Source organism: Hypomesus transpacificus, unplaced genomic scaffold (genome assembly GCF_021917145.1).
Source record: "Hypomesus transpacificus isolate Combined female unplaced genomic scaffold, fHypTra1 scaffold_199, whole genome shotgun sequence".
Taxonomy (NCBI): Eukaryota; Metazoa; Chordata; class Actinopteri; order Osmeriformes; family Osmeridae; genus Hypomesus; species Hypomesus transpacificus.
In genome coordinates, this window is record NW_025813741.1 from 300,049 (window position 1) to 316,600 (window position 16,552).

General features: G+C 45.8%; 3 protein-coding genes across 19 annotated transcripts; all 3 read left to right on the top strand.

Moving 5' to 3' along the window:
* The first annotated feature begins 1,227 nt into the window (after positions 1–1,227).
* Positions 1,228–6,947, top strand: si:ch211-196f2.6 (immunoglobulin domain-containing protein). Of its 3 annotated transcripts, none has more exons than XM_047052105.1 (6): positions 1,228–1,780; positions 3,631–3,978; positions 4,174–4,327; positions 4,809–4,863; positions 5,579–5,803; positions 6,206–6,947. In XM_047052105.1, the coding sequence occupies exons 1-6, from the start codon at positions 1,693–1,695 to the stop codon at positions 6,374–6,376; spliced, it is 1,041 nt and encodes a 346-aa protein (XP_046908061.1). In that variant the 5' UTR covers positions 1,228–1,692; the 3' UTR covers positions 6,377–6,947. The 3 variants fall into 3 exon arrangements, with proteins under 3 accessions (XP_046908061.1, XP_046908060.1, XP_046908059.1); XM_047052104.1 differs by having other exon boundaries at positions 4,812–4,863; positions 6,185–6,947; XM_047052103.1 differs by having other exon boundaries at positions 1,229–1,780; positions 6,185–6,947.
* A 62-nt stretch (positions 6,948–7,009) lies between these two features.
* LOC124489707 (probable N-acetyltransferase 16) lies at positions 7,010–13,247 on the top strand. Of its 14 annotated transcripts, XM_047052094.1 has the most exons (7): positions 7,080–7,717; positions 8,073–8,396; positions 10,005–10,029; positions 10,175–10,287; positions 11,533–11,618; positions 11,779–12,003; positions 12,181–13,247. In XM_047052094.1, exons 4-7 carry the CDS (start codon positions 10,182–10,184, stop codon positions 12,769–12,771), a joined length of 1,008 nt encoding a protein of 335 aa, XP_046908050.1. In that variant the 5' UTR covers positions 7,080–7,717; positions 8,073–8,396; positions 10,005–10,029; positions 10,175–10,181; the 3' UTR covers positions 12,772–13,247. The 14 variants fall into 14 exon arrangements, with proteins under 14 accessions (XP_046908051.1, XP_046908058.1, XP_046908052.1 ...); XM_047052095.1 differs by lacking the exons at positions 7,080–7,717; positions 8,073–8,396 and adding an exon at positions 7,010–7,073 and having other exon boundaries at positions 10,172–10,287; XM_047052102.1 differs by lacking the exons at positions 7,080–7,717; positions 8,073–8,396 and adding an exon at positions 7,050–7,073 and having other exon boundaries at positions 10,184–10,287.
* A 199-nt stretch (positions 13,248–13,446) lies between these two features.
* Positions 13,447–16,533, top strand: LOC124489714 (probable N-acetyltransferase 16). 2 transcript variants are annotated; one of them, XM_047052114.1, is made up of 4 exons: positions 13,447–13,635; positions 14,174–14,294; positions 15,849–15,934; positions 16,101–16,533. In XM_047052114.1, exons 2-4 carry the CDS (start codon positions 14,192–14,194, stop codon positions 16,371–16,373), a joined length of 462 nt encoding a protein of 153 aa, XP_046908070.1. In that variant the 5' UTR covers positions 13,447–13,635; positions 14,174–14,191; the 3' UTR covers positions 16,374–16,533. The 2 variants fall into 2 exon arrangements, with proteins under 2 accessions (XP_046908070.1, XP_046908069.1); XM_047052113.1 differs by lacking the exon at positions 13,447–13,635 and adding an exon at positions 13,642–13,775.
* Positions 16,534–16,552: the final 19 nt, after the last annotated feature.

Here is a 16,552-nt window from a genome sequence, read left to right on the forward strand (position 1 = left end):
AAACTTTTAGTTTGAAATAACCACCTTACTCCATGTGACCACAAACACACACACAAACTCTCACACACACACACATGTACATTCCCTGTCACAGATTCCACCACCTCCAACAGTAATCTCAACATTCCAACCCTTTTGTTATGTAACCATGACAATCTGGCCCCAGTTGGCTGCTTTGACCTTGAGGGACGGAAGCATTACCCAGAAGCCTTCAGTAATGAACCCTGGGTGACAAGTTCATCTATCACAACACTGCAACTGTGTTCACCTCCACCTCAGTGTAGCGCGCGCGTGTGTGTGTGTGTGTGTTGAAGGCCAAAGAATACGTCACAGGAGTGATCAAGTGTTTTTTGCAGGCTCCTTCCACCCCTCATCCATCCATCCATCCACCCCTCATCCATCCACACCTCATGCATCCATCTTTTCTTCCGTCCATCCGTCTCCCTCCCCTCCAGCTTGCAGAGAGGTTATAAATACTTGGATACGAACGCATCCTGCTGCGATGAAGGCAGCTGAGACGTGCATCTGACCCCTGGTGGCTAAAACGTGAAGTGCACCCTCTCACCTCCGGTCTGAGCATGCGTTTCAGGGGTGATTAATCTTTAAAGTGTGTGTGTGGACGAGAGAGAGAAAGGGAGTAGATAGAGGGAGAGGGAGAGAGAGAGAGAGAGAGAGAGAGAGAGAGAGAGAGAGAGAGAGAGAGAGAGAGAGAGAGAGAGAGAGAGAGAGAGAGATAGAGAGAGAGAGACAGAGAGACAGAGAGAAAGACAGAAAAGAGAGAGAGAGAACAGCTTGCATGGCTTCCCATTCCAAGGCCCCAAACAGCTGTCATTGAACTCCAAATAACTATTTCGAGCCCCCCTCCCCCCCCTCCCCACCCCTCTGCCCTCCATCCCTCCCCATCCCCCAGTCTGTAATTCATACCACATCCAGTCAGCCAAATCTAAAGTAGCCTAACAGAAACAGATATGCTGTTGTTTCGTTGTCTCAGCTCGTCTTAGTGATGGATCTTCACCCCACTTCCCACACTGTCACAGGTAGCAGAATAACCTCACATAAAAAACACATTTTTCAAAAGAACGTCAGATTAGTTGCGTCAGTGTGTGTGTGTGTGTGTGTGTGTGTGTGTGTGTGTGTGTGTGTGTGTGTGCGTGTGCGTGTGTGTGTGTGTGTGTGCGTGTGGTTTTCTGGTTTAGGTACAGCGGAAAATAAAAGTCCCTGAACCCACGCGTAGTTAAATGAGATTCTGGTGAGATGTGCATATTTTTGAACTCAGCTAACGGCCACCTGATTGAAAGATAGAGATGTGGGAGAGAGACATTGAGATAAAGACACAGAGATAGTGAGAGAGGTAGAGAGAGATATATTGAGAGCGAGAACACGTTTGGAAAGAGAGAGGGGGGACTGTACAGTTTCTGCATTTACATCTTTTTGGTGGTACATTCTTTTTCTCAAAAAGCAGGAAGCTGAGACAAGCTCGCGAACCGAGACAAGCAGGAAACAGACCTTTCCGAAACGAAGCGTCACGGCAACGTAGTTCAGAGTCGAAACAAGACGCCCGAAACTCAGAACAAAAATCGAAAAGTAAAACAAACCAAAAAAACTGGAACAACTATAACAAATACATTAAAAACACTCCTAAAATTCTTCAAACGTAGGCGAAACAAAAAGGGACGCAGAAGAAGCAGCTGGATGACAAAGCAGACCTCCAGCGGACCGACGACAGGGATGAGACGAGGCCCGGTGCTCTCCCGGTTCATCCTGCTCTGCACCGTCACAGGTGGGCCTCACAGACCTGCACGCGGCTCACACTGACAACCAACTAGCCAAGGTCGTTTCTGTTTTTCAGTCAAGGTCGTTAAAAGCTTGTTTTCGAAGACAAAAAAAAATGAAAAAAGAGCATTCACATTTCTGAATCTGTCACTCTTGACTTGATCTTTCTGACTAGATACACATAGAACTAATATACATCTAGAACTAATATACATGCTGAAACTAGAAAACAGGCTATTACTAAACGCCAGGACACATGTTTTAGTTCAGGCGTATGGGCCTACTTGTTTCATTTATTTATTAGACACTTGTATCCATGTAGTAGCCTAGCAGGTAGGCTACTCTGCAGGTTCCTCATCCCTCACCTGTGACAAGCGGCACAGTGAGAAATGTGGATAATCCTTATGGAACAATTAGAAACTAGAACAACACAATCTAGGAAATGAACTGAATCGCTAGTGAAACCTTAAATGTGAATGTAAACACAAAGACATACCTTCATAATGACTCCAGTGGCCCAGCGGTAAGCACCTGAATGATAAAACAGTTGCTTTTACACCCCATAGGCAAGTAGGATGAAACAGACTCAAGAATCACATCACAATGCAGGGCCTCAACCATTGAATTTCCGGCCGCGGCGAAAGATTCAAAATGCCGAACAGAACCTGTGGCATAGCAGCTTTACATTTGTGTGGTGTTTGGAAATCCTGTACTGTTCTTTCTAAAGTTATCTGAGTCTGTCATGAGATTAAGTTGTTTTATTCAGTACAGAAGTTGTCAGCATTTACGGCCTCCAAGTGTTTTCTCTTTTTACATAAGCTAGGCCTCTTTCCTCCAGACGAAGGCTTCATAAGTCGGAATCTCTCCGTGTAGCCGTGCCGAATCTCATCACACGGTTCGTAAAGAACCATCTCAAACATAAGCCGTGGAAAACCGACACCGTGGACAGCTGCACGCTCCCCGGGGGAAGCCAATGCTTGGCCGGGTTTGAGGCGGCCAGGTGTTGAGGCTGTGTGGATCGCGTTGCACGCGGTGCATGTGCCTGTGTGGACGTGCGGTTATGTTTAAAAACCTTTACGGTTTTTCAGTTGCTTACATGCATTGGTCAGTATTGAAGCCACTTTTTCAAAACTCTACACGGTCTGCATTACCAACATAGCGTACATTTTGGCGGAGAATGTAGGAAGTGAATGCATTTTGCGGGAAAGAAATGACAGTCAGTTTTATCCACTTCTGTTTCGCTGACTATGAAGCGTTTTGACAATGTGACTTGAGTTTTGAACAATGCCTGCTAGTGACTAACGAGACACTGCAGTTCTTTTCAGTGTATTTGCGAGCCAGTGTTTGTGCATCTGTGTACAAACACAGCTTTTTGTGTGTATATATCTGCATATGAAGATATATACACACATGCATATGCATGTCTACAAACATATACACATCCATAACAATAAGCTACTCTAAGTCCTGCCAAAAGCGAACTAAAACAGAAATTTTCCACCAGTGGTCTTTAATCCGGGTCCTCAGGGCCCGCTGTCCCGCATGTTCTAGATGTTACCCTGTTCCAACACACCTGATTCAAATGAACAGGTCGTGGAAACATCTAGAACATGTCAGGCAGGATTGAGAACCCTGTTCTAAAACATGTCAGGCAGGATTGAGAACCCTGTTCTAGAACAGTCTAGAACAATTGAGAACCACTGTCGTGGGGAAAGAGTCAATGTAATGTCAACGTATTAATTTAGCGGACGCTTTTATCCTGTTCTTAAGGATCAAGGTTGAAGACCACTGTTTCACACAAAACCATCCCTCCTCACCTCTAATGACACGTCCTGTTTCCCCTGCCCACCTGGCCAGGCCTGGCTTCCTGCGATGTTCAGGTGTCCTACAGGCGGGAGCGGGGAGTCCTGGAGGTGACCTGCTGCCTGCGAGGAGACCCCAACACCACGCTGACCCAGGTCAACTGGGTTTTGAACCGTGGGCCGTCCAACCAGTCCAGCCTGGGTGTGTTCCACCCGGTCCATGGAGCCTACATCCCCCCAGAGTACGAAGACAGGGTGGGGGTCAAAGGCAGCGTGGAGGACCGCAGCTCCACCCTCCGCCTGCTGGGGGGCGCTGTAGAGGAGGAGGAGGGGGGGGTGTGTTGCGTCTTCAACGCCTTCCCAGTGGGGGTGTTGCAGGGCTGCGTGGACACAAGTGCTATGGGTAGGTGGGGGAGTCTGTGTGTGTTCATGTGTTTGTCTTCACTATGTGTGTGTGTGTGTGTTTGGTCTCGTTAAACTACCCTTGTGGGGACCACAAGATAACACCATTTTGAATGGACATTAAGTGAATGGTCAGGCCCCACTGGGATAGAAACGGATACACACACTCTGTGTGTATATGTGTGTGTGTGTCCAGCTGCCGCTCAGGAGGGGGATCTTTCTGAGGAAGTACAGATCAGAGAAGTGGAGCGATGGGCCCTGCTGATTGGAGGAGCTCTGCTTTGTTTCCTGTCTATCATCACGTCCATATACTTACTCTGCAAGAACTGCTATAGACACTGCTGTAGAAGGTATCTGTCTGTCTGTCTCTGTCTGTCTCTGTCTGTCTCTGTCTGTCTCTGTCTGTCTCTGTCTGTCTCTGTCTGTCTCTGTCTCTCTCTGTCTGTGTCTCTCTCTGTCTGTGTCTCTCTCTGTCTGTGTCTCTCTCTGTCTGTGTCTCTCTCTGTCTGTGTCTGTCTCTGTCTGTCTGTCTGTCTCTCTTCTGTCTCTCTGTCTGTGTCTCTCTCTGTCTCTGTCTGTCTCTGTCTGTCTCTGTCTGTCTCTGTCTGTCTCTGTCTGTCTCTGTCTGTCTCTGTCTTTATCTCACCACCCCTTTTGTTTAATGTATTTCTTCTCTCTCTTTGTTCATCTTTTTTCTCTCTTTCCGTTTTTATCTTCTGCCTTACGCATGTCTGGGTCTCTCCCTCTGAGTAGCACTGGCGTGAACATCTTCAACCGTCATGTAACAACCAAGTCTTTCACCCGTGTAACTTCCTGTCTCCTTTGTTCCAGAAGGAGAGTGTTTGAGGTGCACACATGTTTAAGTGACCTGCATGCACAATCTGAGGTAAAATGTGTGTATGTCTCTGGGTGTCTTTGCATGTGTGCGTTTGTGTGTGTGTGTGGGTGTGTTTGTTCATGCACGTGTGCGTGGGTACTGTATGCTTGTGTCTGTGTGTGTGAGTGTGTGTGTGTGTGAACTGTGGAATGCAAAAAGGGTAAGTGACAACCTGCAAAATGTCAGTACCACCGTAGTAGACCACAGTTTCTTAGACTGACCTGATGTCATGGCAACCACTCAGAGCCGGTTATATCTGGCTTCCTGTTGTTCTACTGGCAGTGTCCTGTGGTTTTAGCTGCCTGGCCATCTCTGTGTCCTTGTTCTCACGCTCACACACACGCACGCACGCACACCCACACAGGTATAAAAATAATAATAATAATTGATCTATATGCACAAACACAAACAGGCATGCACATACACACGTGCATGCATACAGACATATGTACACACACACACGTGCATGCATACAGACATATGTACACACACACACGTGCATGCATACAGACATATGTACACACACACACATTCCCACACAAGGTGTTTCAAGTCATAAACAGTAACAGATTGAGTGTGTGACTCATTTAAAAACTATTAAGATATTTTGAGACATCACATTTCACACAGTCATGTCTTCTCTCTCCTCCCCCATCCCTCCTTCCTCCCTCCTCTCTCCATCTCCCCTTTCCTCCCTGTCTCTCCCCTCCTCCTCCTCCTTCAGGACATCCTAGTGGAGTCTGCCCCTGGGTCCCATCCCTGCCCTCCCCTCCCCCCAGCGCCCCCCCAGCCCCGAGGGTTTGACCCCTCCAAGCTCTATGCCAAGATTAAGCTGGACCTTCTGTACGGCAGGCTGTGGAGGTCCTACCAGGGCACCTCCAGGGCCCGGACCCCAGACCCCTCAGGCCCCCCGGAGCCCCCCAGCCCGCCACCGGCTCACCCAGAGCGGGTAGGTCCAACAGCATCACGGCCTGTATTGCACCGTGATGGGACGTATATGTATATAAACTGTAGATGGACAATGATGGTTTATAGATATAGATGTTATATACTCTAAGACAGTGATAATGTATAGATAGAGATACTACAGGGCAGTGATGTCACTGTGGATAACAGTGACTGCGAAAAAAAAAAAAGACATAACATTCATTTTTTACAGTAGGTCTAAAATTTGTTCTAGTATGTCGAAATTACATCCTTGACCAGGCCACACCTTTGGTCAGTTAAACTGTGTTGTTTGGGTACTCGTGTAATCATGAATTGTGTTTACGAGGTGAATTACAGTAGGAGCTAGAGGTGATGTGTGTGTGTGTGTATATACGTACTCCAGGTATACTCTCTCCTCACCCAGCCTCGACCCTCGACCCAGGAAGAGGTCACAGAACCGAGCCCGGAGGAGAGGTCAGAGGTCACCTCAGAGCCCACGACCTCGGAGCAGGCTCAGGGGTCAGAGGTCACGACAAGCAGCTCTGCGGAACATCCAGAGGAACAGCATGTCTGTGACGATGTCACAATGACATGATTCCGGCACATTCTCAAAAGCTTTAACCAGTTCTGGTACACAAACTCACTAATTGTCAGTGCTAGAGGATGATTTGGGAGGGCGTAATGATTGTCTCTAGAGAGAGCTGTGTGGTGGATGAAGACAAAAGAAGACCTATGCACTTTTGTAAAGCTCTCTCTTGGAAGTCACTTTGGATAAAAGCGTCTGCTAAATGAATACATGTAAATGTAAGAAGTGGTCCTCTAATCTTGGTGTGTTTTTGTCAATATGATTTTCAGCAGAAACCCAGTAGGGTATTTGGCATGCTGTTTGGAGCACTCTGAAATGTAAATATTAACAGCTTAAACTACCTAGCAGCCCACGAAGTCGGTGTTTGTGTTTTGGTATGTAAATACAAAGTATTAACAGTTATTTTATCAGTACATCTAACAGTTCTACCTATTTTGCTCCATGGAAGATGTTTTAACATTGTATTAGTGAGGTTTAAAATGGAATAGAATATAATGTAGTAATTCAATAGTCATTTTTTTGTAAATAGGAATGTCAGGATGTTAAATAGGAGTGAAATAAACTTGAACGAACCAACAAATACTTTGCCATCCCGCATTATAAGTCCTTGTCTCCTGTATTTCTCAGATTCTGCGGTAGGTGGCGTATTAGGACCGCTGCATTATTACAGTCAGCTAGCCGTCACACAACTGCATCACGCTTGAAGGTTGTATATATTCTGAAGGAAAACGAGTTTGAATGTATAGTTTAAACAGTGTGGCTTTTTAGATTTTCTGCATACCGTGCATAGACAGCGACTATTAATAATAAGTACTTAGTGTAATAAACCTCTCTTGGTTTAATAGGGAAGAAGCTCAGGCTAATATAGGCGATACATTTTGACGGGAAAGACAGAACGGAAACAGAGGTTGTGAAACTGACAATGTTATTGGAGGGGCTGGTCCGGTTTTCGTTTTTTGCCCGGGTGACTTAGTCTACTGTGAATACTCAAAATGAGTTAATGTAAATAGGCCGATGCGATTATCTACACGAATGGGATGAGTTTTGCACGGCGAGGAATGTTACCGTTGTGGTATAGCCTACATGATCAGACATCAGTGTGACTGTGCAGGCGGGCACTCTCACAAAAACCAGCCTGTCGTGACTCGTGTGTCCCTCTCTCCCCAGAGTGCAATTCAGCCTACTTTTTTTCCAGAAGACTGTATTACCGCATGTAACGTAGGCTACAGCGTAGGCCTATAGTTTAGGAACGGAGCTTTGCCCGGGCAATTTGGATCAAATAACTTGCAATCAGAGATTAAACACACAACAATATCAAGCTGGTTCAAAAGTGTGCAGTGCGCTTTCAACGTGAGTAAGTTTTTGTTTTTTGTTTACAGGCTACATTTTACAGAAGAACGCACTATAATTTGATCCTCGCAAATACACCCAAATGTATCTCAGAGGAAATGAAGTTTCGCTTATCGTCAGCAGTTTTTCAGAGGCTAGCAAAATCTCCTCCTGTAACTTGCGTTCATGGTTTGTCACATTTCCCACCTTAGTTTCTACTTAACTTTAGCTGTGTCTGGTGAACTTATAATTGGCCTGGTACCACATGGACATGTTTCCAGGACTTAATATGTCAAATATAAAATAGTTATGTAAGACAGTAGGTTAAGAACATCACCATTGAACTTCGTTCTGGAACGACCTCTTTGCTTTTCAGAAGAAATAAACAATCTCAAGATTCCTTCCTTCTCTGAAAAGACAAAAAAATATCTAAAAGTAGAGTATTTATTTATTTAATTTTTATAAATTAAAGAACAATCTTTTTTTTTCTACCGTTGGAGTACACGCAAACACGTACTGGGAGCGGTGGAGCACACGCATGCAAGATAGCCTACGTGCTTTTTACCGTCCTTACTCCCAACGTGGGCACGAGCAGTGAGGAGACACCTCAACAGCGCCCGGGACCCCAGACCAAGCACGGATTTTCCGTTATTGGACCAGATGCTAATGAGTTAATTGGATAGGCTTAAAAGTCCAATAGGTCAGATAAATAAATACAAAATTGTCCCGATAAACATGTTGTGTCAGCCAGGGCCGTAACTACCATTGAGGACACCGAGGTCGTGTCCTCGGTATTTTTTTTCGTATTTCTGTTTTTTTTTTTTTGCTTAAATCGTGGTATATAAACTCAAAATAAAGTACACGTGAAACTGACTGCAGGACGATGATCTTGGTCTCCCACAAACCGTAACGTGATTTTATACTTGAAGAGCCGAGTAGCTCAAGAGTTTGGACATATGTGCTGCGCGTCATCAACAAAACGTACTGTCGTTATGGTAACCACCAAACACAAGTCGGACGCTGATGTTACCGCCATAGACATACCGCTACTGTTAGTGAATAGCCTATGTTAGTTACAGTCACTGGAAGAGGAGCGCAGCAAACTAAACATGTAGGTTAAGAGAAGTTTAAGTGGCAGATGACTGTGAGAAGAAAGATTCATTTTCATGTGGAAATATTGTATTGCAGCAGCGTACTACTCAGATAAGGAAACATCAAATCAAAGTTTGGTTAACTCCGTCAGTACCGGTTGTCAATCAATTTCCACCGGTTGAATCAACATTCATTTTGCGATTGATATGATATGTCATTGATGTGATTGATTGAAAATGAAATTCAGTGGCAATTGGGAAATATCAAACTGACTCGCTATCGCTCGGTCGATACGTTCCAGCCTCAGTTTGATATTTCCCGGCATGACCGAACGGTCGAGGTTAGTAAGTAGTTTATTATATGGCAATTTTAGATTCTTTTCATTTTGTAAACGAAAATAAATGGTACCTTTAGGCTAATTGTAGCTAGCTCTTAAGTCTTCTCACGGTGTGTTTCATGTGTTGCCAAGCAACTCATTACTTTTGATAGAAAGCGGAGAACATGGTTCTGCTAAAATGGCTTTAATTTCATCACAAAATAACGACACAAGTGATTCAAAGAGTCTGGTCTTCATCCTCACTTTCGATGACAAAGCTTTTCAGCATCATCTGGATAGTAAAACTCAGCAGCTGACTCCTCGATATCGCTCATTTTGAAGCTGACGTCAGAGGGCAATACGGATCCGTATTGACCGGCGAGGAGGGCAACACGCTGGGGTGACTACCCGTTATCCAATCAAAACGCTCGTACCGTCGTTGCCATATAATAATAATTAAAAAAAAATGGTGGTAACTTGCCCTTACTTCATGAGTCCCATAAAGGTCCTTCAAAAAGCCTCAGAATGCCCCATGTTTACCTCAAAATTTCAAAAGCTCCACACCGCCCCATATTGAAATGTCATAATGATGATGTTTTTGCTCCTTAAGACTCAATAAGAGAAAATGGCCATATTTAAATAATGTAATTTTAAAAAATTCCGGGGGAGCATGCCCCCGAACCCGCCTAGAAGTTCTGACTCATGACCTCAGTATTTTTTGGGGCCTGCGTACGGCCCTGGTGTCAGCTAATGAGGCCCTATGACAGTTGTTTAGCGACACAGACAGTTCAGTGTCAGCGGAATGTCAATTTCTAATTTTGGAACTTGCTACTTTCCAGCCAATTATGTGAATAATGTTACTGCAGCTTTTTATAATTGTTCTTTTTTTTCATTTAGCAGACACTCTTATCCAGAGCGACTTACAGTAAGTACAGGGACAGTCCCCCCGAGGCAAGTAAGGTGAAGTGCCTTGCCCAAGGACACAACGTCATTGGCATGGCCGGAAATTGTAATTCTTTAAATACTTTATTTCGACACTTCTTTGTTCTTCGCCACATCACCTCCAGCAGCGTGGCCATGGAGAAGAGTTGTCTGGGTAATAGCGATGACGGGCTGACATTCTGGTTGGCCGAGGAGAAGGACTATGATGACGTCATGGGCATTTCAGATAACATCTATCAAGGTAGGCCAGAATGCCGGGTCGCAAAGTTCCGTTCATGTGTGATTCTCTTACCAGCAGAAATGGATGTCAGGATGTGAGCAGACTGGTGTGTTTGCGTAGAGTGTGAAATAGTTGGGTGTGAATAGTGAACAGCTTGGGCAGTGTACTGTGTGTGCAAAGGCATGTGTGTGTGGTGGTGACTGGTGTGTGACTGTGTGTTTGTATTAGCTGACACTGCTTGTTTTTAAATGTGCTAGAGAAATGGACTTGGTTAAGTGTTCCAGCAGGTGTGTAACTATGTGTTACCTGCAGGTGTGTCACTGTGTGTAACCTGCAGGTGTGTAACTTTGTGTCACCAGCAGGTGTGTAACTGTGTGTTAACTGCAGGTGTGTAACTTTGTGTCACCAGCAGGTGTGTAACTGTGTGTCACCAGCAGGTGTGTAACTGTGTGTTAACATCAGGTGTGTAACTGTGTTACCAGCAGATGTGTAACTGTGTGTTAACTGCAGGTGTGTAACTGTGTGTTAACTGCAGGTGTGTAACTTTGTGTCACCAGCAGGTGTGTAACTGTGTGTCACCAGCAGGTGTGTAACTGTGTGTTAACAGCAGGTGTGTAACTGTGTTACCAGCAGGTGTGTAACTGTGTGTTAACTGCAGGTGTGTAACTGTGTGTTTGTATTAGCTGACACTGCTTGTTTTTAAATGTGCTAGAGAAATGGACTTGGTTAAGTGTTCCAGCAGGTGTGTAACTATGTGTTACCTGCAGGTGTGTCACTGTGTGTAACCTGCAGGTGTGTAACTTTGTGTCACCAGCAGGTGTGTAACTGTGTGTTAACTGCAGGTGTGTAACTTTGTGTCACCAGCAGGTGTGTAACTGTGTGTCACCAGCAGGTGTGTAACTGTGTGTTAACATCAGGTGTGTAACTGTGTTACCAGCAGATGTGTAACTGTGTGTTAACTGCAGGTGTGTAACTGTGTGTTAACTGCAGGTGTGTAACTTTGTGTCACCAGCAGGTGTGTAACTGTGTGTCACCAGCAGGTGTGTAACTGTGTGTTAACAGCAGGTGTGTAACTGTGTTACCAGCAGGTGTGTAACTGTGTGTTAACTGCAGGTGTGTAACTGTGTGTTACCAGCAGGTGTGTAACTGTGTGTTACCAGCAGGTGTGTAACTGTGTGTTAACTGCAGGTGTGTAACTGTGTTACCAGCAGGTGTGTAACTGTGTGTCACTAGCAGGTGTGTAACCTGCAGGTGTGTTACCTGCAGGTAATGACTACCTTCCTCGTCGCTACCACTCCTGGATGACTGAGCCAGGTAGAGTGGTCATGTTGGCCAGGCGGGGAAACAAACTGGTGAGACACACCCAGTACCCTGTCTTAACTGTCCTTCTCTCTCCCTCCTTCACACTCCTTGTTTCCTCTCTCCTCTAATTCATTTATCATCTCTTTGTGTCTTCTCTCTCTCTCGCACGCTAACACCTCCATCTCCCACGGGTTCCCCTCCCCCCCCTAGGTGGCGCTGGAGTCGGGTCTGCTGGTTGACGATGGCTGTACGGTGGTGGTGGAGGGCCTGAGGGTGTGTCCTAGCGAGAGGGGGCGGGGCGTGGCGGGGGTCATCCAGCGGTTTCTAGACGACTATCTACAGAAGCTTCACCCCTCCATCCAGGTAAAGAGACTGACCAGAGGGGTCGAACCCGGGGAGCAGAGATTGGCTAAGTTCACCCTGCTGGCTAAACGGGTGAGTTTGTGAGTGAGTGAGTGAGTGTGTGTATGCATTGCTGAACATATCGTAAAGCCACAATAGTAATCATTCATTGACTTGTTTTTTCCTTTATTTGTTTATTCTTTCTCTCTTGCCCCTCCCCTTATCTTTCCTCTCTCATTGCACCCCCCCTCCCCCCCCCTCCACCACCAGGCTGTTCTATCATTGGTTGGTGAAACTGTCAATTTCCACTCCTTTACATTCTACCTCAAGAACAAGCTACACTCCAGCACAGGAACAGGAAGTGACTCGGGTAAGTCCGTCCCTCACCTGGTTCCCCTGGACGACAAGCAGCTGAGGAAGGTTCTCCTGGACCCAGACCTGCCCTCCAGGGTCCAACTCCCGGGCGGCGCCATCATCCAGGACTGGCAGCCCTTGCAGCCAATAGAAGCCAACCTAGAGATCCTGGGGAGGCGGGATCTCTCCTGGTTGGTCGACGACCAGGAGAAACCCACCTTCCTCAGCTTCTACACCCCTCCTTATCCAATCCCGTACGAGGGAGGGTCCCTGCGCCTCAACATCGACACGTTTGGGACGGACGCCATCTTGGCGCGGGCGGCACTTGTCGGACATTTTCAGAAAGTTTTGGCGAGCGGGGCGTTTAGTGGCAATGGGATGCTGATGTTACGTGTGTACATGGACTGCTCACTGTTGGATGGGATACAGAGTTTCTGTGAGGGCTTTGAAGGGGTGAGGAAGTTTAGAGGCTACTGGGAACAGGAGCTTCTGGAAAGACAGTTTTGAGGAGGGAGGGAGGGACTGCTCAGAGGCTGAGCGGTTAAGGAATCGGGCTTTTAATCAGAAGGTTGCCAGTTCCATTCCCGGCCATGCCAAATGACGTTGTTTCCTTGGGCAAGGCACTTCACCCTACTTGCCTCGGGGGGGAATGTCCCTGTACTTATTGTAAGTCGTTCTGGATAAGAGCGTCTGCTAAATGACTTAATGTAATGAGGGAGGGGGATGTTTAAAAAAAAAAGTTATTTAGCTTTCATCCAAAGAAAGGTATAGCACATGGGAGATTTGAACCTTTTATCATTTGATCTGCAATTTTTACAAGTTTAATATCTTCCACTAGATGGACCCATTGTCCTCCATGTATCTGTTTCTGTCATTTTTTGCTTTCATTCCAAGGCATTTTTGTCCTCTCTGTATCAGAGCTTTCATATCTTAATGTTTCTATATTTGTAGAGCTATATTAAAACTTTGAGTTTTAAGCACCACTTTCGACATGACTTAGACTATTTATTTTGAACCGTTCCACAACAACAACAAATTGTAGTCTGCAACGCAAATGGAAGATTTGAACTGTGATACGTTATTCAAAGAGTGGCTTTAATTAAAGGTTTTACGAAGAGTTAGAGATTGTTCATCATAGATGCTTTTAATATTTTTACCTTCACCTATCATTGTTAAACTAGTTGACACAAACGGTTTAACTCTCTGTAGAAACACGCGAGTCACGTCGTGGGTGAAAGTGAGGAGAATGAATGTAGTCTGTACTGTTATTCAGGGCCAAAGTCTGCAGCTCGAGGGAAGTTAACGGAACTGACGGTTTTTCTGATCTTCCTGGAGATTCAGGAAAGCGGCTCTCAGATGGTCACGTGATAGGTAATAACTAAGGACAATAGCAGACACTAGGCCGACATATAATCATAATTTCACAACTAGGTCAGGATTAGTCATATCTAGCCTGTATATGTGTCAGATTTCCAACTTGCACGTTATTGGGTACTATTATTTCCAAAAAGGTAAAACGTTATTTGCCATGATTGCAACATAATTTAGCCTAAATGTATGGGTGTTTTAGTTATATAGGCTATAGCATGTTTTAGTTAGTTCCTATTTAAAACAATTGGTTCACTATGCTGTTCGCTAACGTTTAATCGCTTCTCTTAAAAAGTCACTCGTGAGAGACAGTGGACATTCTATATGAGGACACAGCAAATGATTTACCAACTTGCAACATAAGATAAGAAAAGTACTGTACTTTACAGTTCTGAACTTTATTATCTTGGCGGTTGAGCGCCCTCGTACTATCCACGCAGAGCTGAATAGGTTGTCAAAGAGGTTAGCGAAGGGAAGATAGATTTGCATCTCCGTTGACATTCAACAGAAGTTTCAATTGGTTCTGTGTTTTCCGCGTAAGGTATCCGGCAAGGTTGTCATGGCGAGTTGTCTCGGGGAGAGCGGTGACGGGCTGACTTTCTGGTTGGCCGAGGAGAAGGACTACGATGATGTCATGGACATTTCTGACGGCATCTATGGAGGTAACTATGTCATCACGTAGTCGGTCTCGTCAGGGAATGGGGGTTGGAGAGTGGGTGAAGTGGGTTGATGGGTCTTCACCTCGCTCCTGAACTTCAACGTTCCTTAGCTGTGATAGTGGTAACCATCAACCACAGCCTGTCGTGAGCTATCGCTTAGGCCTACATGTATAGCTCTAATAATGTTAAAAGCAGGGTATCTAACGTGTTTGAGAAGCACTTTTTAGTCATATTTGCCAATAAACAATCTTTATAGCAATCAATACATATAAAGGTTTGACGGTAATATGAAATCAATCCGACATCTGTTGGCGTCGCAAGACTGTAATAAACACAACAAATCATTAGGCCGTACCCTGACTAATGATTGGATGGGCTACCTGTCTGTCTGCCTACCTGACGCGCACTCTGCCCCTGCACTCAATGCGCGTTACTGAAGTTTTGTGGAAGTGGCTTTGAAGATCATTGTTTAGTCTTTTTATTATGTGTGATAAAAAAAAATTTGATTAAGCAAAAAAAAGTGGGGAAAAAAGTTTTCAAAGTTTTGAAAAGTTGGAAAAAAAAGTTTTGGAAAAAAAAGTATGTTATGGATGAGACAAAGGGAGTTAGTAATGTCGACATGACTGAGAACAGAGACATTCCTGATCACCCATGGACATAGGCCTACAGTATATGAGGGAGGCGTTATTTACATTTAGTTATTTTAGTCATTTAGCAGACGCTCTTATCCAGAGCGACTTACAGTAAGTACAGGGACATTCCCCCCGAGGCAAGTAGGGTGAAGTGCCTTGCCCAAGGACACAACGTCATATTGGCGGGGCGGGGAATCGATCCGGCAACCTTCTGATTACTAGCCCGACTCCCTCACCACTCAGCGATCTGACTCCCTATAAGTAGTCGGTTGATACCTGCCGAATGCGCTGCGGCTCTAGTGTCTTGTTGTATTAATGCATAAACGATGTGAGGTCCTTACCAGCGTGACACTAAAACAGATAGTAGTAATGGCTACTATTAACTTAAGTATATGTCAGATTCAACATTTATTTACTTTACCTTGAGTGAAAAGGTGTAGTCAGTACTTCAACTTTCTTCAAACATGCGTATCTGCTGGGCCGTTCCTTCCTAATGGCGACATAGGCAGCCGCCTTAAGAGTGGGGTGGCATTTTCCAAAGTGCATCCATTAATTAACTGTCCCACACAACCAGCAGAAGGCGCCAACCGCGCAACGTCATATATCCGTATTGCGTTTGGGGGGGCGGCTCGGGGGTGGGGGCAGGGGCGTGCAATTGTGTGTAACCTGCAGGTGTGTAACTGTGTGTTACCAGCAGGAGTGTAACTGTGTGTTACCAGCAGGTGTGTAACTGTGTGTTACCAGCAGGTGTGTAACTGTGTGTTACCAGCAGGTGTGTAACTGTGTGTTAACAGCAGGTGTGTAACTGTGTGTTAACTGCAGGTGTGTAACTGTGTGTTAACAGCAGGTGTGTAACTGTGTTACCAGCAGGTGTGTAACTGTGTGTCACTAGCAGGTGTGTAACCTGCAGGTGTGTTACCTGCAGGTAATGACTACCTTCCTCGTCGCTACCACTCCTGGATGACTGAGCCAGGTAGAGTGGTCATGCTGGCCAGGCGGGGAAACAAACTGGTGAGACACACCCAGTACCCTGTCTTAACTCTCCTTCTCTCTCCCTCCTTCACACTCCTTCTTTCCTCACTCCTCTAATTCATTTATCATCTCTTTGTGTCTTCTCTCTCTCTCACGCACGCTAACACCGTCCATCTCCCACGGGTTCCCCTCCCCCCCCCCCTAGGTGGCGCTGGAGTCGGGTCTGCTGGTTGACGATGGCTGTACGGTGGTGGTGGAGGGCCTGAGGGTGTGTCCTAGCGAGAGGGGGCGGGGCGTGGCGGGGGTCATCCAGCGGTTTCTAGACGACTATCTACAGAAGCTCCACCCCTCCATCCAGGTCAAGAGACTGACCAGGGGGGTCAACCCCGGGGAGCAGAGACTGGCTAAGTTCACCCTGCTGGCTAAACGGGTGAGTTTGTGTGCGCATAAGGATATGTGTGTGTACACGTGTGTTTAAAACAGACACGGATGCCCACATGCACACACACACACACACACGCCTCATGCTTCACAGACTCCCATTCATCGACAATATCCGTTACTGAATGTCGAACAATGCGACAACTGCCACAATGGAGCTCTTAATTAAACTGTCAAGTAAATCTTATGAAGACGGGCACAAAGCCGTTGGTTTCA